Source organism: Cervus elaphus, chromosome 4 (genome assembly GCF_910594005.1).
Source record: "Cervus elaphus chromosome 4, mCerEla1.1, whole genome shotgun sequence".
NCBI lineage: Eukaryota > Metazoa > Chordata > Mammalia > Artiodactyla > Cervidae > Cervus > Cervus elaphus.
The window spans coordinates 15,793,368-15,818,105 of record NC_057818.1 but is presented as its reverse complement, the minus strand read 5'-3'; the positions used below and the strand labels follow the sequence as shown (position 1 = coordinate 15,818,105).

Sequence of the window (24,738 nt, the reverse complement as noted above, 5' to 3'; positions counted from 1 at the left end):
TTGGAGCTGGGTGGGGAGGGAGGCGCCCAGGTGAGGGTTAGGAGAACAGCCAGGTGAAGACAGTGAGGGAAGGTCCGGTCAGCCACCAGGAAAAGAGATGCTAAAGAAACAGAAGAAACCGGGAGGAGGATGAGCCAACAAAAAGGAGAGTCAGCCAGACGCACTAGCAAGACTGGTGAGTGACTTCGTGTCAGTAAGTCTGAAACCTGGATGAAGTGAACGGCTTTATAGACGATTCAGGTCCTTAAATGGAAGTAATAACTCTGAATAAACTAGTAACCCCCAAAGAACCCAAATCCGTCACCAAAGACAGCCCAGCCCGACCGAGGAGACCGCTGGCCCTGGGGGTCTCGGGCCAGTCTCACCCTCCCTCAGAGCCCTAAGTGAGATCCCTGGCCAGTGTGTGGGGACTCCATCTCCAGGTGTCTGTGGCAGGTTTGGCATGGTGAAGGCAGCTCTCTCTCCCTCTAACCTTACAAGAACCTAATTATAGGGGTGACATCACTAGGCAACCGAAACTGACTCCTGACTCACACTCTCCTGAGTGGACACCATGCCTTGTCCAGCCTGCCGATGCTTTTCCTGGACAAAAAGAAAAATGAAGAACTAAGAAGTTAAAGAATGACTAGCTCTTACCCCTGCAGCCCCCTCAGCCCAGAGTCAGCCAGTGGGATCAGGTAAAGACCTGGCAACACGAGGACAGCGGGAGCCAGAGGTCCAGTGCCGCCCAAGAGGACTGGCCGCTGGCCAGAGCCCAGCTGGGGAGGCCAGCCTGCTGCATGGGTGGTGACCGTGCATGGCCAGGCCTCTCTCGGGAGGGTGCTGAGGTGGATGCGCCCGGGGCTGGCCTCAGGCAGTCTTGGGCCACGCACTGGGGTGGGGCAGGGGTCCTGGCCCCACATGCTGCCCACCTAGGCCTTGGCTCTGTCCTGGTTCCCATTCAGCCTCCCCATAACCCTTGGGCCTCTGAGGGCACCTCTGCCTTTGGCTGGGGAGGGCAGGGGGGCCTGGGGCCGGGCAGCATGGGCCGGTGGGGGTCTGGGAAGGAGAGGGAGATGTCCAGACGAAGACCGAAGACCGAAGGGGACTGGGGGTGTTGCAGAGGGACAGTACAGGGGAGAGGTGGGGTCAAGGGTCAGGGGTGCAGTAGTGGGGCCATTCGTGGTCAACCTCTGGCTACTGAGCACTCTGGACCCTGAGGACAGTGGGATCCAGGCTGCAACCATGACCGGGAACAAGTGGCCCCAGAGTCCCAGATACTGGCTCCCAGCTCGTCCCTGGTCTAGGTGGCCATTCTGGGGCCAAGAGTCAGGCAGTCCCTGCCCTCTGGTCGCCTGAGCCACGGGCCTGGCCCTGAAGGCCTAGTGAGCCTCGGCCAGGGCCATAGGTGCTGGACACCCCACAGCCACCTGCTCTTGTTGCGGGAAACGCCCTCCCCTGGATGCCCAGGGCCACCGGCCACCCTGCCCTGCAGAGTGCACACACGTGCAGACCGCGCCCTCCCCATGCGGGGGCAGGGACCACACAGGCCCAGGCAGGATTGCTGGACAGGCACTGGCTTCTCTGAGAGGTCTTTATTGAGTTTCCAGGGAGACTGGCTTCCCCGAGACACCTCTGGATACGCAGGGACCCGGGTGTCAAGGGTGCCGAGCATATGGAACTGTGAGCTCTGGCTGCAGCCACAATGCCGTTGCAGGGTTTACAGTGGTTTCATTCTGGCCACGAGGGAGGCTGGCTCACTGGTGCCCAGCCTCGGGGGCACCCTTCTCGTGCGGGTAAAGCTGCCTGACGAGGTCTCGCTTGTTGACTTTCCCCATCTGGTTCCGCGGGATCTCCTCCACCAGCAGCAGCTCTGAGGGCACCGCGTATGGGGCCAGGACGCCTCTGCAGAGACAAGGGGCCTGAGTGCAGGGGCCGCGGGGGTGGTTGGCACCTTTCTCCAGTGGGAGGTTACCGGAGGGGGGTGGTTGGCACCTCGCACACCCCTGGGTGTCCTGACCATGCATGCACACGGGCCAGCACTGCCCCTCCCACACCAGAGCCGACGTCCACAAAGTGGGAGGGGCCCCGTTGGAAGAGGCGTCCTCCTGTGAACAGCCCCCTGGGGGCCCAGCCCCAGGCAGCACGTGGAGGCTGCAGGCACGGGCGGCTATCCCGAGCAGAGCTCCCTGCACCATGGACGCAAGCGGCCCCTTTCTAAGAGACCAGCAGAAGCACGTGCTGCCTGGGGCAGAGGGGCAACAGAGGCAGGATGCGCAGCCCGAACCCCAACCCATAGTCACCAAAACGGAAGAGAAGTTGCAGGCATGGAGGGGCGCAGTCTAAAAGCCTGTGAGCTCGCCATTTCTGAGAACAGACCCATTCTCCTCTGGAGAGCATCAGCTTAGCAAGTGGTCTGGGAGGAACCGGTCAGGGCAAAATGCTGCCTGAGCGGGAACCCCGCAGAACTGAGCTGTTTGTTCCAGAGCTTCCCTGCAGGGAAATCCCCACCGCTCAGCCCCTTGGGAGCACCGTCCCTGCTCAAGACCTGATCCCACAGAGCTCCATCTAGGCACGGGATTCCTGAACTACACCCCCTGTCCCCGCCCCGGGGGTGTAAGCCCCACATGGGCCTCTGCGACTGGACAGTGTGGTGGGCGGGCCGTGTCCAGACCAGGGAATGTGGCACTCTGCCCAGCCCCAAGCCGCGCTCACCCACAGTGTCCCAGTGCCTGAGCTGGGGAGGGGGTGGCTGCCAGCTTCCCCCCACTCCGCTAGGACCATAGCGGTCTGGGGGATGGACCTTTACTGAGGAGCAGACAGAGTGTGAGGCAAGAATCTTCAGGAATGAAAAAACAGCAGTGGAAGGGAAAACATTATTTTTAAATAACCTTTAAAAAAGACCCTTATCTGGCAACAAACATGACATAGAAACGGCAGCTTCACTGAGCCAGTGTCAAGAGCGACTGGAGTGAGGCCCCTCCTGCATACTCCCCCACCGGGAGTGCAGACGGGTCTGGAGCCGGCCCTGCCCTCTGAGAGGAGGACCCTTGCCCTCCCTCCACGGGGTGGGCAGTCGCGGGGTCACTGTCCGTGGCCACCCAGTGTGAGAACACAAAGCCCAGGGTGCCAGCCGCCCCAGGCCCACCCTGCGGGGAGCATCTCCCAGGACCCTAAGCTCTCAGCAGGCAGCAGACCCCGCAGAGGGACGTCGGGAGCCTGGGGCGACAAGGAGCATCTCTAATGTTGGGAGACCGGCTCTTGGCACAGGATGGCGAGCTCTGCCTTTTAACAAAGCGACTGTTTAAGCAAAGCGGCAAAGCCAACTAGAATCCTGCTCACGCCTTTGTGAAACTATAACGTTCCAGCTGTGATTCTGCAAATCCAGGGGAATCTAATGGCCCAGCTGTGCTGCCCGATAAACAAGGACTCCGACAGCTCCCGAGACCCCGCTGGGAGAGCCACAAGTATCTTCAGTGTTGAGGAGGCGGCAGAAGGGGGGGTGGGGAGGGGAGAGGAGGAACCTCCAACATCTAAGATAAAGAACCTGGGGACGGAACTAACAGCTTCTCTCTGAGCTCGGGCCAGCAGCGAGCACCCACAGGCCCCTGCGATGCCCCAAGCTCAACGGCACCCCTAGCCTGCTCAGTTTGCCCCAGGGTCCTCTGAGCAGGGCTCTGCAAATGGACCTTCCCTGACAATGTCCCTCCTACACCCAGGAGAGGATGCAGGTGCTCATGTGTGCCCCCATCTGCCTCAGAACCTGCCTCGGAAGCTCAGACCTGAGTCAAGGGTCAGGGTCCTACATCTGCTCCTGCCATCACAACGCAGCCTTCTCGGGGTCCTTCATGCCTCGCATGTGTATGTGTGGGGGAGGGGACAGGTCCTTAAGGACTACCTTCACGCCTTATGTCTATGTATGTGGGGGCAGCTCCTGTGAGGAACACGTTGCCTGCTAGCCATCACTACATAGCTGTCTTCGGGTCCTTAACACCTCAGTGTCTGTGTGTATGGCGGGGGCAGCTCCTATAAAGACCACATAGCTCAGCCCTCACCTGGCCCACTCCTTGAGCTCCCGGTGGGACAGCGAGTGGCCTTCTTGAAGGGTCACCACTGCAGTGACCCGCTGGCCCCACGTCATGTCTGGAACTCCAATCACAGCGACGTCTATGGAGGAAGCAGAGGGAGGGCTCTCAGGACACACGAGAACGAGCACTGAAGGCTGCAGGAAGGACCCAGAGAAGCCCGAGTGGCCAGAAACGGGGGCACAGGGCACCCCTGGGGTGTCAGGAGAGCCCGCGACACCACCACTCCTGACCACGGGGTCATGGCCCGCACTGGCCAGCCTGGACCTGCGAGGTGGGGCAGTGAGGGGAGCAGAGGACCTGACGGTATGCCCCAATACACACACAGGAAGCTGCATCTGGACCGGTCCCAAGATGGCCCAGAGAGCCGAGAGCAGCTGTGTCAGCTGAAGGGCAGGGTCACAGGGCCACTCACCAGTGATGCTGGGATGGGCCAGCAGGAGCCGCTCCACCTCCAGGGCGCTGACCTTATAGCCGCCACTCTTGATGATGTCCACAGAGGTGCGGCCGCGGATCCAGTAGCTGCCATCCTTGAACACTGCCGTGTCACCTGGGAAGAGGCCTGGGTCAGCCGGCTGGGTGTGGCCCTGTGTCTCGGGGCATCTACATCTCTCTGGAACAAGCTGGCCAGTGCCACGTGGACAGCTGGGGCCTTGCGTGATGCCCACACAGACGCATCTGCGACCACATCCCACAGGGACCATTGTGGGAAATAGCCCACAGCTTCCCAGGACCACGGAGGCAGGAGATACAACCCACAGGGCCTCCCTGGATTCCAGCCACAGAAGGGCCTGGCGTGGGCATCAGGGCAGACCCTTCCTGACCGGGCGTGGGCCACACGTGGTGTCGCGTGGGGGATCTGGCAGGAGGAAGGGCCCCCCCCTGCCATGCTCAGTGCGGGTGCTTCCCACCCCGGCAAGGGCACGGGGCACATGCCCACTGGGGCATCGCGGGAACAGGGGGAGCAGGGCTGAGGGTGAGTGCGCTCACACAAGTGTGCACGCATGTGTGAGACTGTGCACATGGGAACGCCTGCCCGTGCTCTGAGAGCCACACTGACGCACCACCGTCTGCTCTCACACACTTCACGCGGCTGATTAGCTGGAATAAATCAATATTTCATGATACATTGCCGTCCAACGCAGGAGGCCCATCCATCAGCTCGCTCTCCTGGAGCCCAGCCGCGTGGGGCACCCCAGCCTATTAAACAAGATGGATGGCTGTGCCCGGCTGGCCGCGGCAGGAGCTGGGCTCCTGAGGTGGGGGCCCTCCTGCCCAACACTAAGCAGGAGGAAGGGGAGGTCCTGGGAGCCACCGTGGTCTCTGGATGCGTGATGGGTAGGTGGATGGCGGGGAAGGACGCGTGTGACAAGAGTGACAGGCAGGCTGCAGGGACAGGACATAGGGTGTCCCATCCCCCGAGGCCCACCAGGGCCCCTGCTGTGTGTCTCTGGCTCTGGCCGCATCCTCTCCACACTGGACGGCTTCTCCATCCCTAAATACCAACCCTGGCCCAAGGTGGTTCCTCCTGCGGCTTCCAGACCCGGCTCCCACCGGCCTCCGCCTGCCAGAGACCCAGGGGTGTGGGGGTCACTGCCCTGCCCTGGGCTCCGCGTCCCACACCCCGTCCTGCCAGGGACACCCCCAATGCCCACACCAAGGCTGAGGTGGCCTCAGGGCCCCTGGCCACAACACCTGCACCCTCCTTGCTCTGATGTCAACTTAACCTAGGGCGAGAGCTCCCAATGGCCGCACCCACGCCGCCCGGCAGACCCCCGGCCATGCCCCTCGCCCAGGGGCACTCACACCCGCCGCCCACTGGCAGCATCTGCTTCACCTGTCCGCTGCTCTGCTCAGACGTCACTCCCGTGGCCTCATCTGCTGCCTCCTCCGCTCCCCACCTCCCCGCCACCCCACCCCCCGCCCCCTGCACACCAGGTGGTCCACTTACTGACCTCCTCCAGCCACATGAAGAGCAGCGAGACTAGGGTCTTTGAGCAAAGCCAGCCCCGAGATGGCAGGGCTGGTGGGAGGACACACGGACGCCATACTGGGGGAGGTCCCGGGTCTGTGTGCTGAGTGAGGAAAGGCCGGTGGGAGACCCTGCTACTCCCTGGGGTCACCGTCAGGCAGGAAGTAAGGACACACATCATGGCAGTCCTTGATTACTCGGCGGCCTCAAATTGGTCACAACGACCTCATAAGAGGGAAGACGACAGAGATTTGAGACAGACAGACGGACACAGGACATGAGGATGGAGGCAGAAGGTCCCTGTGGGTCTGCGCCCCTCATCGTGGCCGAGCAGGAGGCCAAGAAGGATAGGAGAAGGAAAACAGACACACGACATCTCCCTTGAGCGGGGCTTGCCTCAACACACAGCTCGGATCGCTCCCTCCTGGAATAAAGTCAACAGCAACCGTTTTTTAAGGCACAAAAGTTATGCAGAGGGAACAGGAGAGGGCGTGTTGGTGAGAAAACTGGCAGCTGGAAGGCAGGTAGACAGACTCTGTGGGTCGTTTACAGCCGGGCTGGCAGGTGCCCTGGGGGAGGCGCAGAGGATGGCTGAGCGCGGGGCAGGGGCACTGGCCCTCAGTGCACGGCCACCGCTCATGCTCTGGGGACAGAGGAGGTGGACAGCAGCATGGAGCCCAGGGGCCTCCCCAACCCCGCCTCCTGCTCTCAGACCCCCGCTGACATCGGCGAGGAGAACTCAGCCATCAAGTGCTCTGGCGAGACGAGGACAGTCAGAGCCCCGGAGGCAGGGGGCTTGTCAACCAGAGGGCTCCCAGGGCAAAGAGACTCGAGAGAGGGGAAAGGTCACGATGCACCAGGAGCAAGGCGGCTGCGGCCAGCAGTGCCCCTGGAAGCCGGACACTAGAGCTCTGTGCCTGGCCCAGCCAGACGAGTATGCCAGTGGACATAGCTCTCCGGAGCGCACCTGCTGCTGCCCGGCTTCAGAGGCTCCTGGGAACATGGCCCGAGCCGAGGAGGAGGATGCAGGGGTGCAGGGACAGACGTGACCCTGGAGGAAGGAGGAGGCGGGTGGGAGCTGTATGTTGGTGTGGGAGAGGGGGGGCACTGGGGGATCTCTTGGGGGGACTGGACAGGCCAGCACCCCAACTCAGGAAGCCCCAAACAGTGTGTCCACGAGTATCTGGCAGTCCCTGGGTGCCTTCCAATTGCCAGTGTGGACACAGCTGGGGTACAAGGACTCCTCCCCAAACCTGACAGACGGCCTGGAGTCTCCCAGCTGCCTGTATGGGACCTTGATGAAAACAGGGACCCTCTGCCCAGAGGCCTGGGCCAGCCTGGGCAGACACGGAGGCCAAAGGGCAGCACAGAGGCCCAGCAGGAGTGAGACCGGATGGGACCCATCGTCTGCACAGGAGCTGTGCCAGGCGAAGCAAAGCGGGGTGTGCCAGGAGACACAGAGAAGCAGATCTCGGCGACCACCGGGGAACAAAGGGTTTCACGCAAGCCACAAAGTAAAGCCCACACAAAGGGACGGCTGCCAGGCAGCACCACAGCCCGCCACACAGGCTGTGCCCCGCGGGGTGGCGGGGGCCAGGGGGTCAGCGGCCTGCCCGCAGTGCACATCCTGGGGACTTGCTGGGCCCTGCTGGGGGGCGCGGACGTGCTAGTTGTTCACTGTCTGCAGACACAAAGGGGGTCGACATCCTCCAGCTACACGCGCTGTCACACCCTAACAAGAAACCCCCTCTTTTTCAATACACTGCCTGATTCCTGACTGTTGTTGGTCACAATGGATGCACGGGTCATGGAAGAAACGTGTCAGAGCTCAGAGTGCACCGGGTGAGCACAGGGCAGGTGAGCCTGGCACAGGGTGAGCGCCAGGCAGGGGGGGCCTTTGTCTCAGACAACTGAGAGCGTCTCACCCTCACCTGTGGCGGTGGAGGACAGAGCTCACCCGGGAAATTCTGCTGAGAGAAAACAAAGGACTAGAGGGAGTCATGCAGAGACAGCAGCTAGTGTCCTGCGCATGGTGCGCAAACCTGTGTGTGACGGCCGCACACGCCCACGGACACGCGTGTGTGGCACACGCCAGCAGGGCTCCCTGAGGCCAGGATAACTCGGGCCGTGGGTGCAGAAGGCTTGCGATCCTCCGCGGTTTGGACGCACCCGAGGTGCCCACAAACCCAGCACCAAACCAGGGGTCTATAAACATCGGAGCCTCCACCTCTGTCTCCTGTGAATGGATTCCCAGGAGCCCTCCTCACGCGCACCCCGCCCGTGGGAGCCAAGCACCCGCCTCGCAGCACCGAGCGTCGGCTCTGGAAGAGTCCCTGCCAGTTTGGTGGATGGAGTCTGTCTCCATATTTGCCTTTCACCACTGGGAAGTGAAACAGTTTCCCCATTTTTATGGCTGACTGCACTTCCCCTCCACCTGCCTGTGGCCTTATTTTCCTCCTGGGCTCTGGGCGCAGGGGGCCACACTCTTGGCCTGGGTCAGCCCTCATGTCCCAGGTTCCCCAAACTCTCAGCAGACCCCACGCTCAGCCGAGTGTGCACAGGGCCACAGAACAGCTCCCTTCTGTTTTCTGCTGGTGAATCTTCTTCTTTCTTAGATAAATACCCTTTAAGGTTTTTCTCTGGTAATATCACTGTGTGCTCTTTAACAGAGAAAAAGGGATCAGCAACTCAGTGCCAAGGTACCCTGTTACATTCTGGTGGACTTCTTACGCACCCTTCCCCCAGTTACCTGAGCTTCTTCTACAAATGTGTGGATTTATCATCAGGGATGTTCCATCTCCTGTGTCACTTTCTAACAGCAAACTGTGTGAGGAGACCTTTAAAGGGTAGATACTTTGTCTCTTTTTTCATACGTTTAATTTAACTGGCTGTGCTGTGTCTTCGCTGGTGGGCAGGCTTTCTCTAGTCGTGGCGAGCGATTGGACCTCGCCCTGTGGTGGCCTCTCTTATTGCAGAGCCTGGGCTCTAGGGCACATGGGCTCAGTTCCTCCATGGCATGTGCGGTCCTGCTGGGTAAGGGATGGACCTGCGTCTCCGTTGGCAGGCGGATTCTTTACCTCTGGGCCACCAGAGAAGCCCCAGGAGATCTTCTTTAGAATAAGGCAGAGGTGCCATTTCTGTTTCCTTGTTCAGTTGCCAGTCGCTCTACCACATCCAGAGGGCAGGAGGACTGCAGTGCTGGCTCGGCTCAGTTCTACATCCCCATATACATGCCGTGTCCCCATGTCTGTCCCGTGTCCTCAGCTCTGTCCTGGTCATCATCTCTGCCCCAGGTTGTCTGTGTCCACATCTCCATCTTAGCTCCATCCTGTGTCCTTACACCTGTCGTCCTGCATCCTCGTCTTTGACAGCAGGGTCAGTGTAAAGCCCTGAGGAGGGAGTTCTGGCATCACCATTTCCCCACCCCGGGGGCCAGCACTGAGCCAGTGTGCTCACCCGTGTGGAAGGTGGGATGCAGTTAGGGTCATCATCGGGGGCGCTCCAGAAGGGAGGGCTCTGATTTCCTGCCTGAGCAGCAGCCAGGACCCCAGGGGCTGGCAGGGAACTCCCGGCGATGGAAACTGGGCTCTGTGCAGGCCAGGGAGGGCAGCCTCTCTCCCCTCATCCTCTGAGAAGCCATGGATGCAGCCCCCTGCAGCCTGGGCCAGAATGTGTGTGGCAGGAGGGATGGTCGGGGAAAGGGTTAAGTTTAATTCATCCTGATTTCTACTTAATATCCCGCTCGCTTGCCCCGCAGGAGCGGCAGCTGTGAGCTGATTGCCGCGCACATTATGCAGCCTGTATCACTAATGGCCTGTGACAAAGGCACGCGGCTTCCAGGCCTCACCCCCGAGAGCCAATTAAACACACAGACTCCCTTCCTGTTTGCTGCGCATTACAATGAAATTAAACTGAATTTCAAAATCATTTTCTCCTAAAGACATCTCTTTACGATAATTAATGCATGCTATTCCTTTCAACTGAAATATTCATCACGACCAGGGACTGAGACGTGTTATGCTGACTGCCCCTCACTTTGCACGCTGCCGGCCCGGCGTGCGCGAGCCCTGCTATTGGCAAAGTCCACAGGGCTTTAGTTCCCGTGCTTTTAAAGAAAAAGACTGCAGCTCTTTAGCTGAGTTTAAAAATAAAGGAAGATGGCCACAAAGAAGTCAGATTTCCAAGTCAGGATGCTCTGAGGGCTCCAGGAGGGACATGCAAAAGCAGGATGAGCCCAAAGTTGTATTTCTTAAACCCTGCATCTGAAGGGCAGCAGTAATCTTGTTGCCACCAGGCTGGCCTGTACGAATTCAACATTTACAAGGGGAAGCTGGAGTACGTGAACAGCTGCCCCGGCCCCGGGGCCCAACCACTGAGCCCTCTGCCGGCACCAGCCAGGGCCCCTGGCGCAGGCCTCTGCTCTGCTCTGGGGAACTCTCATCTGCCCCTTCTCCCTCGAACCCCACCTGACGGGCCCCCAGCACCCCAGGAATGCTGGAGGGTGTGCACATGGCCCTGCTCTGTCACCCGGTGACCTGAGGCCCACGATGGCGGCAGACTGGAGAGTGAATTCTACCCTGAGAACCCACACTGCCTGAGCCCACGAAGACTCACATGTGTGCCTCGGCCAGAAGTGGTTCCCAGGGGATCACCAGGCCAAGGGCACACCCACCGCCTCTCCCACCCCCAGCTGCACCCGCGTACCCTCACGGCTGCCCATCACTCTCTCCTCAGCTCTGCTGCCCACAGAGGAACTGCCAAGAGGTGCATTTCTAATTAGGAGGCCGTCTCACGACGACAGAGAGGAAGGCCTTTCTTTTTGGAAAATATTGCTGTAAGATTATTAAGATTATTGTGACATAATGCATGCTCAGCATGCAAGTTTTAGAAATTCAGACAGGCAACAAGCAAAGGACAAATGCCCGGAGCCCCTCTCCTGGCTGTCAGGAACTGCTGGGAGTGTCCCGTGTGAGCATACACCAGGGAATCCATGCAGCTACAAACTCGAACACTCCCAGGATCTGCTGAATTGGCCTCATACTCGACGGGACCACTGGGACCAAGGAGAAGGGCACAGCGGACAGGGGCGTGAGGCACCTCAGAGCAGTCTCTGGGCAGGCGGACATTGGGGGACCCCTGCCTGCCCTTGCACAGGGCCCCAGGCTCTAGCTACACACTCTGCAGGCAGGTGACAGAGAGCAGACTTCAGGGACCAAACCACAAGCAAACTCCTTCTGCGGGGATGGGGGCGGGGTTAGGAAGCAGGGGGAGTAGGGATGGGAAGGCCGGGAGGGTCTCTGATGTGGAGAGCAGCGATCCCTCAGGAGGGGGAATCCTGACCTTCGAGGGGCAGACAGACCACCACATGCATGGTGGCCAGGCGAGGGACAGGGCCAGAGTCTAGCCGCAAGGCTTGGGGAAGCTGGCCCCTGAGGTTCACAGCCTCAGCACCTTCTTTCTAGAGGCTGCAGGGGGCTGGGGTACAGTGTCAGGGGTGCAGCTTTAAAGACAGGAGATGCAAAGTGCCCCCTTCCCCTCTCCAGGGAGGATTCTGGCGGTGTCCCAGTGCAGTGGCACTGGCCCCCCTTCGTCCCCTCTGGAGCTACCCGCCTACCTGTTTTGAACCAGCCGTCTGAGGTGAAGGCAGCTTTTGTTTCCTCCGGCCTGTCCCAGTATTCTCGGAACACAGAGCGCCCCCTGACCAGGAGTTCACCCTCCTTCTCCTCGAACCCTGGGGTCACCTGTGGTGGGACAGAAAGGTGGGTGTCAGAGTTCACCCCTTCGGGCTGGTCTCTATCACCCCGGCTCCTCCCGAGGCCCACACGCTCTACTGAAATTAGATACTTTGGTGGGAAGCACCAACCAGCTTTTCACGCCCCCCACCTCAGAAACGCCGCCCGAGGCCTCTGTGCCCACCCCATCCCAGAGCTCACAGCCCGGCCCGATTGGCCTGTCTGTCCACTTCTGAGGGCCACGCTCCTGTGAAACTGTCTTCAGGGTGTCTCTTAGACTGAGCTTGGACACGGGAAAAGTGGGCAGCTGCCCACACCCGCCATGGCTGCTGGGAAGAGCTTGGGGTTGGCGGCTTTGCAGGGTGGGAAGGGGGCCCACAGGGCAGCCAGTTATGGGGGGAGGAGCCGGGCACCTGGGAGAGAGAGCTAGGTGGTCATGAGCAGGAACCCCAGAGTCTCCCCGCTGTGGGCACGGTGAGGGCGGAAGAGGGCTAAGACATGGAGTCGGGGTCTGCAATTCCGGGAAAGGACAGAGCAAAGGCGGAACCACGTTCAGTGGGGCCTTGCTGGCTCTGCGCTCACGGCTCGGCTGACAGCAACGTAACCATGACCCACGAGACCAAGTGCCCCCAGACAACCCTGCTCAGCTCATCAGCTCCCACCTGGGATGAGCTTTTTGTGGGAGAGAACATCCCCCTATTTTAAAGAAAAGACACCCTTGGAAATGTGCTGTAAAATCATCTGAGTTGTCTGAGGCCTGGATGGAAAGCTGAATGCCCCTGGGACCGACACAGTGGGTGGACAGCGAGGGGACCCTCCCCACTGCCTGGCTCCCACAAGGAGTGATGTCACTCAGGGGGACGGGGCTGCGTGTTCCGGGCCAGCAGGGCTTCTGCCATCCAGCCTGCTCAGAGGAGGTGTTTGTTTTTTCAGTTACACCACAGACTTTATTTGAATTTCACCGTTTTTCCCACTGCCATCCTTCATCGGCTGCCCTGCTAACGTCGGCCTGGCCACGGGGTGCCACATCTGCAGGGCAGGTATGCACAGTAAAGCAGAGGCTGTGAAAATGAAACTGACATGGAAACCGACCCCAGAGATGGCAGGCTACAGACTTAGACCAACTAGATAACAGTAACAGTAAAATACCGACCTCTCCACTGGACGTGAACAAGATCCAGAGTCTCATAACACAATACTCAGAGTGTCCAGGACACAATGCAAAATTAACTCAGCAGGTGAAATGCCAAGAAAGTGCCAACGCTTAAAGGAAAAGGGCATCAGTGTGGGAAAGCACCAGAAGGTACAGGCGCCGGGTGCACCTAAGAAAGATGCTAAAGCACAGATTATCAAGATGCTCCGATAGGTAAGGGCAAACACTGCAGATACGTGGGAACACAGAGTCTCAGCAGAGAAATAAAAGACACAGGGCAGAACCAAACAGAAATTTTAGAACTAAAACTACAACAACAGAAATAAGGAAAACTTACTGAACAGGCTCCCTGGTGGCTCAGATGGCAAAGAAGCTGCCTGCAATGCAGGAGACCTGGGCTCAATCCCTGGGTCGGGAAAATCCCTTGGAGAAGGAAATGGCAACCCACTCCAGTATTCTTGCCTGGGAAATCCCACGGACAGAGGAGCCTGGTGGGCTATAGTACATGGGGTCACAAAGAGTTGGACACGACTAAGTGACTGCTAGGGACACAAAGATATTTGATAAAATTTGGCGTAAAATCCCTCAAGTTTGGTGAAATACATAAATGTATTCAAGAAGCTCAAGATTCAAGACTCAAGAAGCTACATGAGCCCCAAATAAGCCCAAAGAAATACAAACCAAGACATATCATAATCCAATCACTGAAAACTAAAAAGAAAGACAAAACTCTTGACATCAGGGCATAACTTTGAGGCATTCAAACAACTACTGACTTCTCTGCGGAAACAATGGAGACCAGAAAAAAAAAACAAACAACAACAGAATAACGTGTTTTAGGCATTGAAATAACTGTCAACCCAGAATTTCAAATCCAGTGAAAATAACTTTCAAGAATGAAGATAAAGTAAAGACAGTCTTAGATGAAGAAAGAAATAAAAGAATCTGTCATCAGCAAATCTGACCTAGAAAAGTTACTACAAAATTCCTCAGTCAGAATGAACCTGGAAGATCAGAAGTAAAGAAAAAGCAACAGAATTGGTAAATATTTGGTTGAATAAAACTGACTCTTCTTTTCCTTATGAATTTTTGACCACTGAAAGTAAAAATTGTACCACTGTCTAAGGAAGCTTGCCATATACGGGGCCATTACATATGACAATGACAACCTAAAAGCGAGAGGGCACAGTGACCCATGTGGTGTGACAAAGACCCTCTGCTCCACTCAGATGTGGTCAGCCTCCTAAACCCCTCCTAGGCCCATCAGTGTGAAAGTGAAAGTGAAAGTTGCTCAGTTGTGTCCAACTCTTTGCGACCCCATGGACTATACAGTCCATGGAATTCTCCAGGGCAGAATACTGGAGTGGGTAGCCTTTCCCTTCTCCAGGGGATCTTCCCAACCCAGGGATCAAACCTAGGTCTCCCGCATTGCGGGCAGATTCTTTACCAGCTGAGCCACAAGGGAAGCCCAAGAATACTGGAGTGGGTAGCCTAACCCTTTTCCAGCAGATCTTCTGGACCCAGGAATCGAACCAGGGTCTCCTGCATTGCAGGCGGATTCTTTACCAACTGAGCTAAAGTGTACTTCCTATGAAAGCCAGTTTTAGCAAGAACTCAGCTAAGTCAGTTTAGTGAGAGGCCCCTCCACTCGGATATCTGCTCACCCTCCTATCTGTCCGGTCCTTGTCCCCTGTCACCTCGCTGGTGATGGCTGACCACCCACCCAGCTGGCCTTCAGCACAAATCCTGTTAGGTTCCTGTTTAGCCAGGATCCCCCTGACCCATGAGGTTTCCTCTTCGTAAACTTCGATCCTGTGACCCCCACTGCTCCTTGGCTGTCAGCCCCTCTTGCTGATGCTCTTTTCAGGGCTGAGCCCAGTCTCTCTCCCTTCTGCATTTCCCACAAGAGGTCCCTACACCCATCATGTGGGTCCTCGTCAGCCTCAGCACTTAACAAGAGTGATGATTACCTTTTCTTTGGCAGTAGTAGTTCTGTGTCCTGCTGGAAGTGTCACAATGTTGAGTCTAAGTAGATCTCAAACAGTGAAGCATGTATTTTGTAGTCCTTAGACCGATTACTAAAAACTGTAAGATGTATGTTCAAAAACTTGGCAGACAAATTAAAATGAAATACTAAAAATAATGACCCCAAACAGGGCAGTTGGAGGAAAGCCAAGCAATGAAAAACTGAGGGCCAGAACAGTAAGCAAATAACAAATGAGAGGCTTAAATTCAAACATATTAACAGTCACATTAAATGTACACAGTCTACACGTGGTCTAAACATAACAATTAGAAGACAAACTTCAAATCAGATTAAAAAACATACATGATCCAACTATGTGCTATCTGCAGGGCTTCCTTGGTGGCTCAGAAGGTAAAGAATCTGCCTGCAATGCGGAAGAATCTGGTTCAATCCCTGGGTCAGGAAGATCCCCTGAAGAAGGGCATGGCAACCCACTCCAGTATTCTTGCCTGGAGAATTCCATGGACAAAGGAGACTGGTGGGTTATAGTCTATGGGGTTGCAAAGAGACGGACATGACTGAGCGACTAACACACACAAGTGCTATCTATAAGAAACTCACTTCAAATACAGTTACATGGCAGGTTAGGAGCAGAGATGGAACAATATATGCCATGCAAACATCAATCAGAAGAAACCAAGCCATGTATCAGGAGGAGTCTATATTAATACAAACAAAATGAACTTAACAGCAGAATGTTACCAGCAGCTTCGTGGTTGCAGAGTCACTAAGTCGTGTCCAACTCTTGTGACCCCATGGACTGCAGAATGCCAGGCTCCTCTGTCCTCCACTATCTTCAGAAGTTTGCACAAATTCATGTCCATTAAGTCAGTGATAATATCTAACCATCTCATCTTCTGCTGCCCCCTCCTCCTTTTGCTTTCAATCTTTCCCAGCATCTGGGTCTTTTCCAGTAATTCAACTCTTTGCATCATGTGGTCAAAGCATTGGAGCTTTAGCTTTAGCATTAGTCCTTCCAGTGAATCTTCAGGATTGATTTCCCTTAGGATTGACTTGTTTGATCTCCTTGCAGTCCAAGGGACTCTCAAGAGTCTTCTCCAGCACCACAATTTGAAAGCATCAATTCTTCAGTGCTCAGCCTTCTTTATGGCTCACCTCTCACATCCATACATGACTGCTGGAAAAACCAAAGCTTTGACTAAATGGACCTTTGTCGGCAAAGTGATGTCTCTGCTTTTTAATACCCTGTCTAGGTTTGTCACAGCTTTCCCTCCAAGGAGCAAGTGTCTTTGAATTTCATGGCTGCAATCACCATCTGCAGTGATTTTGGAGCCCAAGGAAAGAAAACCTGTCACTGCTTCGACTTTCCTCCCTTATATTTGCCAAGAAGTGATGGGATCAGATGCCATGTCCTCAGTTTTTGAATGTTGAGTTTTAAGCCAGCTTTTTCACTCCCCTCTTTCACCCTCATCAAGAGGCTCTTTAGTTCCTCTTCACTTTCTGCCATTAGAGGGGTATCATATGCACATATGAGACTATTGGTATTTCTCCCAGCAGTTTTGATTCCAGCTTGTGATTCATCCAGCCCGGCATTTCATATGATGTACTCTGCATATAAACTAAATAAGCAGGGTGACAGCATACAGCCTTGTCGTAATCCTTTCCCAGTTCTGAACCAGTCAGTTGTTCCAGGTCTGGTTCTAACTGTTGCTTCTTGACCCACATACAGGATTCTCAGGAAACAGGTAAGGTGGTCTGGTATTCCTATCTCTAAAAAATTTTCACAGTTTGTTGTGATTCACACAGTCAAAAGCTTTTGTGCAGTCAGTGAAGCAGAAGTAGATGTTTTTGTGCATTCTCTTGTCTTCTCTATGATCCAACAAATGTTGACAATTTGATCTCTGGTTCTTCTGCCTTGTCTAAACCCAGCTTGTACACTTGGAAATTTTCAATTCATGTACTGTTTAAGCCTAACTGGAAGGATTCTGAGCACTACCTTACTAGCATGTGAAATGAGTGCAACTGTACAGTAGTTTAAACATTCCTTGGCACTGCTCTTCTTTGGATTAGAATGAAAACTGAACTTTTCCAGTCCTGTGGCCACTGCTGAGTTTTCCAAATTTTCTGACATATTGAGCACAGCACTTTTAACAGCATCATCTTTTAGAATTTTAAATAGTTCAGGTGAAACTCCATCACCGCCACTAGCTTTGTTTGTAAAAATGCTTCCTAAGGTCCACTGACTTCACATTCCAGGATGTCTGGCTCTAGGTAAGTGACCATACCATCGTGGTTATCCAGGTCATTAAGACCTTTTTTTTGTATAGCTCTTCTGTGTATTCTTGCCACCTCTTCTTAACTCTTCTGCTTCTTTAGGTCCGAATCGTTTCTATTCTTTATTGTTCCCATCCTTGGTGAAATGTTCCCTTGGTATCTCCAGTTTTCTTGAAGAGCCTCTAGTCTTTCCCATTCTATTGTTTTCCTCTATTTCTTTGCATTGTTTATTGAAGAAGGCCTTACATGATGATAAAAGTCAATTCACCAAGAAGGCAGAGCAATTATAAATGTGTATTCACCAAGCAACAGACTTTCAAAGTGCATAAAACAAAAGACTGACAGGAGGGAATTCCCTGGGGGTAAAGGGGCTGGGGTTCTGCACTCTTACTCCTGCGGGCCTGCGTTCGATGCATGGTCAAGGAACTAAAATCCCACAAGCTGCACATGACTGACAGGAGAAACAGACAACTGTGGCTGGGGAATTCAACACTCCTCACGTGGTACTAGAACTTGTCGTCAGAAAACCAGCACAGATATGAGAGAAACCTGAACAACACCATCAACCATTTTCATCTAAGGGACATTTACACCCCAACCAAAATCAGCAGAATACACACTGTTCAAGTGCACCAGAACAGTCACCAAGAAAGACCACATTCTGAGACATAAAACACATCTCAATAAATTTATAAAAACTGAAATAATACTATGTTTTCTGACTGCAGTAGAATTAAATTGGAAATCAATAAAAGAAAAATTTTTTTAAACTTGGAAAAGAAACAACATACTTCTAACTTATCTATCAGTCAAAGAAAAAATTTTAAGGGAAATTAGAAAATATTTTGAACATAATGAAAATTAAAATACAACATATCAAAATTTCAGAGGTAAGGCTTCCGTGGTGGCTCAGTGGTAAAGAATTCACCTGCAATGCAGGAGTCAAAGGGTTCGATCCCTGGGTTGGGAAGATCCCTTGGAGAAGGAAATTCCAGCATTCTTGCCTGGAAAATTCCATGGAAAGAGGAGCCTGGTGGGCTACAGTTCATGGGGTTGCAAGAGTCAGACACGACTTAGCAACTAAACCACCAAAGGTAAAGCAACGTTTAGAGGGAAGTTCATATCATTAAATGCATATATTAGAAAAAAGGGAGTCTCAAATCAATAACCTAAAGTTTTACCTTAAGAAACTAGAAAAATAGAAAAGTAAGCCAAAAGCAAGCAGAAGAAAAGAAACAATATAAATTAAAACTGAAATCAATTAAAATTGAAAAGAGAAAAGAAATAAGAGAAAAATCAAGGAATCCTGTAGTGAATTTTTTAAAAAGACATTTTAAAAATGGATAAAATTCTAGCAAGAATAACAAAGAAAAAAATAAATAGAAGAGACAAATTGTCAATATGTGTTGTGAGAAGGATATCACTTTATACTAAGCAGACATTAAAAGGTCAATAAGGGAATACTGTGAAAAACTCCATGCATAAAGTATTCAATATCTCAAAAACCACAATCTACCAAAGCTCACCCCAAATGCAAGAGATGACCTGAATAGTCTATTAGAGAAATTAATTCATAGTTAAACCTTCCAAAAATAAAAAATAAAAAAAAGAAACCACTAGGGCTGACTGTTCAGTAGAAATTCTATAAAATATATAACACCAATTATATGCAATCTTCTCTATAAAATAAAAAAGAGGGAGCACCTCCCAAGTAATTTTATGATGCCAGTAATTTTATGATGCCAGCATATGTCTTCATATGCAAGACAGAAAAAAGTACAAGAAAACTACAGACTAAAACCCCTCATGAACACAGATGTAAAAATACTCAACAAATGTCAGTAAAGCAAATCCAATACTACATAGAAAGAACGATATACCATAACCAAGTGGGGTGTGTCCTGGAAATGCAAGGCTGATTCATTATTAGAAAAACCATGCAGGGACTTTGCTGGTAGTCCAGTGGTTAAGAATTCACTGTACAATGCAAGGGACAGGGGTTTGATCCCTGGTCAGGGAACTAAGGTCCCACATGTGGGCTACAGTTCACGGGGTCACAGCTAGAGAGCCCGTGCAGCACAGTGAGAGACTGTTGCATGAGGCAACCAAGATTCCCAGTGCCACAACTAAGACCTGATACAGCCAAATAAATAAGTAAATGGTAAAAAAAGAAAAATCATTCAGTGCAATCACCATGTGAGTTAGTCGCTCAGTTGTGTCCGACCCAGTGGACTGCAGCCCACCAGGCTCCTCTGTCCAGGGGATTCTCCAGGCAAGAATACTGGGGTGGGCTGCCATTCCCTTCTTGAGGGGATTTTCCCAACCCAGGGATTAAACTTGGGTTTCCTGCATTGCAGGGAGACTCTTTACTGTCTGAGCCACTAGGGAAGGCCATAATCCATCATATTAGCAGCCAAATAAGGAAGAAGAAATTAATGCAGAAAAGACATTTGAAAATATCCATCCATGAGAAAAAACTCTCAGCATATCAAAAATGGAATGGGCTCTACAAAAAGTCTAGCTACTGTCACACTTACCAGTGAAAGACCAAATACGTTCCCCATAAGATCAGAAATAGGATAAGGACATTCACTCTCACTACTCCTGTTTGACATCATACGGGAAATCCTAGTCAGGGCAATAAGGCAAGAAAAAGAAATGAGGGATACAGACTGGAAAAGAAGAATTAAAACTGTTCTATTTGCAGAAAACAACTGCTTATGTAGAAAATCTCAAGGCATTAAAAAAAAAGTCCTAAAGCTAAAAAGTAGGAAGTCAAGAAATACCTGGAAAACAAGCAAATTTGGCCTTCGAGTACAGAATGAAGCAGGGCAAAGGCTAATAAGTTTTGCCAAGAGAACACACTGGTCATAGCGAATACCCTCTTCCAACAACACAAGAGAAGACTTCACATGGACATCACCAGATGGGTAACACTGAAATCAGATTGATTATATTCTTTGCAGCCAAAGATGGAGAAGCTCTATACAGTCAGCAAAAACAAGACTGGGAGCTGACTGTGGCTCAGATCATGAACTCCTTATTGTCAAATTCAGACTTAAATTGAAGAAAGTAGGGAAAATCACTAGACCATTCAGGTATGACCTAAATCAAATCCCTTACAATTATACAGTGGAAGTGAGAAATAGATTCAAGGGATTAGATCTGATTGACAGAGTGCCTGAAGAACTATGGATGGAGGTTCATGACGTTGTACAGGAGGCAGTGATCAAGACTATCACCAAGAAAAAGAAATGCAAAAAGGCAAAATGGTTTTCTGAGGAGGCCTTACAAATAGCTGTGAAAAGAAGAGAAGCAAAAGGCAAAGGAGAAAAGAAAAGATATTCCCACTTGAAAGCAGAGTGCCAAAGAATAGCAAGGAGAGATAAGAAAGTCTTCCTAAGTGATCAATGTAAAGAAATAGAGGAAAACAACAGAATGGGAAAGACTAGAGATCTCTTCAAGAAACTTAGAGATACCAAGGGAACATTTCATGTAAAGATGGGCACAATAAAGGACAGAAATGGTACGGACCTAACAGAAGCAGAAGATATTAAGAAGGGGTGACAAGAATACATAGAACTATACAAAAAAGATCTTCATGACCCAGATAATCACGATGGTATGATCACTCACTTAGAGCCAGACGTCCTGGAATGCAAAGTCAAGTGGGCCTTAGGAAGCATCACTATGAACAAAGCTAGTGGAGGTGATGGAATTCCAGCTGAGTTATTTCAAATCCTAAAAGATGATGCTGTGAAAGTGCTGCACTCAATATGCCAACAAATTTGGAAAACTCAGCAGTGACCTCAGGACTGGAAAAGGTCATTTTCATTACAATCCCAAAGAAAGGCAATGCCAAAGAATGCTCAAACTACCACACAACTGCACTCATCTCACACACTAGCAAAGTAATGCTCAAAATTCTCCAAGCCAGGCTTCAACAATACATGAGCCATGAACTTCCAGATGTTCTAGCTGGATTTAGAAAAGGCAGAGAAACCAGAGATCAAATTGCCAACATCTGTTGGATCATCAAAAAAGCAAGAGATTTTCAGAAAAACATCTACTTCTGCTTTATTGACTATGCCAAAGACTTTGACTGTGTGGATCACAACAAACTGGAAAATTTTTAAAGAGATGGGAATACCAGACCACCTGACCTGTCTCCTAAGAAAGCTGCATGCAGGTCAAGAAGCAAAAGTTGGAACTGGATATGGAACAACAGACTGGTTCTTAATCAGGAAAGGAGTATGTCAAGGCTGTATATTGTCACCCTGCTTATTTAACTTATGTGCAGAGTACATCATGAGAAATACTGGATTGGATGAAGCACAAGCTGGAATCAAGACTGCAGGGAGAAATATCAATAACCTCAGATATGCAGATGACACCACCCTTAGGGCAGAAAGAGAAGAACTAAAGAGCCGCTTGATGAAAGTGAAAGAGGAGAGTGAAAAAGTTGGCTTAAAACTCAGCATTCAGAAAACTAAGATCATGGCATCTGGTTCTATCACTTCGTGGCAAATAGATGGGGAAACAATGGAAACAGTGACAGACTTTATTTTTTTGGGCTCCCAAATCACTGCAGATGGTGACTGTAGCTATGAAATTAAGATGCTTACTCCTTGGAAGAAAAGCTATGACCAACCTAGACAGCATATTAAAAAGTAGAGACATTACTTTGCCAACAAAGGTCTGTCTAGTCAAAGCTATGGTTTTTCCAGTAGTCATGTATGGATGTGAGAGTTAGACCATAAAGAAAACTGAGCGCTGAAGACTTGATACTTTTGAACTGTGGTGTTGGAGAAGACTCTCGAGAATCCCTTGGACAGCAAGGAGATCCAACCAGTCCAACCTAAGGGAAATCAGTCCTGAATATTCATTGGAAGGACTGATGCTGAAGTTAAAACTCCAATACTTTGGCCACCTGATGCGAAGAATGGACTCACTGGAAAAGACCTTGATGCTAGGAAGATTGAAGGCGGAAGGAGAAGGGGACGACAGAGATGAGATGGTTGGATGGCATCACCGACTCAACGGACATGAGTTTGAGTAAACTCTGGGAGTTGGTGATGGACAGGGAGGCCTGGTGTGCTGCAGTCCACGGGGTCACAAAGAGCCAGACACAACTGAGAGACTGAACTGAACTGAAAGTTAAAAAATGAATTTACCAAGATACAAAGTCAATAGCTTGAATCAATCGTATTTCTATATACTAGTGATAAATAATTAGAAACAAAAACCAAAAAAATCCTGCACTTACAGTCATTGAAAAAGAGGAAAAGGAGTAAGAGATGGAGAAAGGAGGAAATATTCAGGTATGAATCTAACAGAACATGTAGCAGCAGCATGCTGAAGATCTCACTCACACAACCCCTGCCAAAGCAGAACTAAGTAAATGGGGAGGTGTACCACGTTTACAGATTGAAAGACTCCTCAGAGTAGAGATGTTAACTCTCCCCAAACTGATATGTAATTGAATGCATTTTTCACCAAGCTCCCAAAAGGATTTTTTGAAGATATAGGCAAACTCTTTCTAAAATGGTATGGGCAAGCAAAAGAACTAGAACAGCCAAAAAAACTTTGAATAAGAATAAAGTTGCTAGATTAACACTACAATTTTGAGATTTACTATAAAGTCACAGTGGTCAAGACTGTGGAATTGCAGAAGAACAGATCACGTATCAATGGAAGAAAATATATCTGGGGGCTCAGCAGTAAAGAATTTGCCTGCAATGGAGGAGTCATCGGTTCAGTCCCTGGGTGGGGAAGATCTGGCAAAGGAAATGGCAACCCACTCCAGTATTCTTGCCTGGGAAATCCCATGGACAGAGGAGCCTGGTAGGCTACCCTTGAGGTGGAAAAGAGTCAGACAGGACTGAGCAACTAAACAACACCACATATATTCAAAAGGTATACACTTCACAAAAAAGAAAGAGTAATCTCAGCAAATAGTGTATGAACAACTGGATTTCCATATGGAAAAAATAAGACCCCTGATGAGCCTACAGGGAGGAAGTTGCCACGTGGTGTCAATGCACAGAGGTGGGGTGGCAGGGTGTGTAGGCAGTGAGCCAAGGACCGGCAGGAGTGGACGCCTGCCTGGGGCCACTGTCAGGAGGGTAAGCCCGCATGTGTGGGGAACGACAGGTGCACTGGGCGCAGGCCAGCGGGCTTTCCTGACTCAGGTATTTTTGCAACTTTCCTGTAAGTTTGAAGTGATTTCCAATTAGATGTTAACAAAACCCCTGAACCACATCAGCAGTAGACCCCCTGACTTCTGAACATTATAGTCACTCCTGTCTGGACTGTGTGGCGTGCGGGCAGTCATCATATAGGAGCTGGAGGGTTTTGCTGCGAGTCCCGGGTCAGGGACACAACCAGTACTTCTCAGCAACGTGTTCAGACCAGGTGAGCACCTGGGAGCCCGCGTCCTCCTCTACGGCCGTCAGCAGTGGGCAGTACCTGCGTCCAGCTACCCCCAGCAAGGCCTGAACCTGGGTGCTGTGCCTCTGGGCCCCACCCTGGCCGCTATGTCTCAATAAGTGCAGGGAGCCGGGCGGAGGCTCCACGCGGGTTTTGCCCCTGTGCAGAGACTTGCTTTCTTCTCCCTACAGGGGCGGGGTGGTGAGAAGTACCCCGAGTCCCACCCAGCCTCAGAGTGGGGGTGGGCTGCCACCCCTCTTGTGAGCACAAGCATGAGGAAGGGGCGCGTGGCAGAGGGGGCAAAAGACCTGTTGGTGAGCCATCCAGACAGCTCCATTCCCATGGGCCCTTCGACTGAACTGCAAACACTCCGGAGCACGCCGCCTAGAGCTCCAAGTCCCAAGCTTCCTCACCTCTACTCCAGGGTCCTGGAGCCCCCACCCCTGTGGACCACTCGCTTCCTTCTCTGACTGTCAAGACGCTCAGGACCCGGGCTGCCGCTTCAGAACCTCCTATTCTGAGCATGTTTCAGTGAGGAAGGCCCTACAGGCTGGAGAAGGAGCTGCTGGATGGGGCGGGCTGCTAGCCCCACAGGTGCAAAGTCATTAGGCTTGGCTGTGACTGAGAAGGGACCCGCTCCCCAGCCCACCTTCTCTCTGGAAGGTTCCCTGAGACATCCCGCAGAAAGGTGCTCAGGCACCCAGAGGAGGGTGGTGCAGGGGCCCCCACGCCGTCTGTGCTACTGGCGCCTATGGGCCCAGCTACCCACACTGTCCCTCTGCTGGGGAGACCTCCTCCAGTGCGGGGTCCTTGGAATCACACCAACAATGGGGGCGGGCTGAGCGTCTGGAGGGTGGCGGGGAGTGGGAGTAGGCTGCCCGATACTGCAGGGAGGGCTGAAAGTTTGGGGCAGGTGACTTGGGTGCGCGCAGGAGTCCATGAGGAGGGAGAGGAGACCTCAGGGTACAGGCCAAGAGCCAGAAAAGGATCCGGGGATGTGAGTGTGGCTGTTGGCCCTGGACCAGCTGGGCTGATGTTAGAGCCCAGGCAGAGCGTGGTCAGGGAGTGATGACCAGGGCTGGGGACCTCTAGGCCACCCTGAAAGCTGCCCACACACTGTGGATGTG

The 24,738-nt window shown here is 52.2% G+C and overlaps 1 protein-coding gene across 1 annotated transcript in view; it reads right to left on the bottom strand.

Annotated features, from left to right (window-relative positions):
* Positions 1-1,559: 1,559 nt before the first annotated feature.
* Positions 1,560-24,738, bottom strand: part of ACSF3 (acyl-CoA synthetase family member 3) — a 40,227-nt gene continuing 17,048 nt past the window's right edge. Inside the window, exons 7-10 of the mRNA XM_043898298.1 lie at positions 11,651-11,777; positions 4,480-4,614; positions 4,035-4,146; positions 1,560-1,884 (exon numbers count right to left, since the gene is read on the bottom strand). Of these exons, the coding sequence (XP_043754233.1) occupies positions 1,737-1,884; positions 4,035-4,146; positions 4,480-4,614; positions 11,651-11,777 (522 nt within the window). The 3' untranslated portion in view covers positions 1,560-1,736. The remainder of the gene's footprint in view (positions 1,885-4,034; positions 4,147-4,479; positions 4,615-11,650; positions 11,778-24,738) is intronic.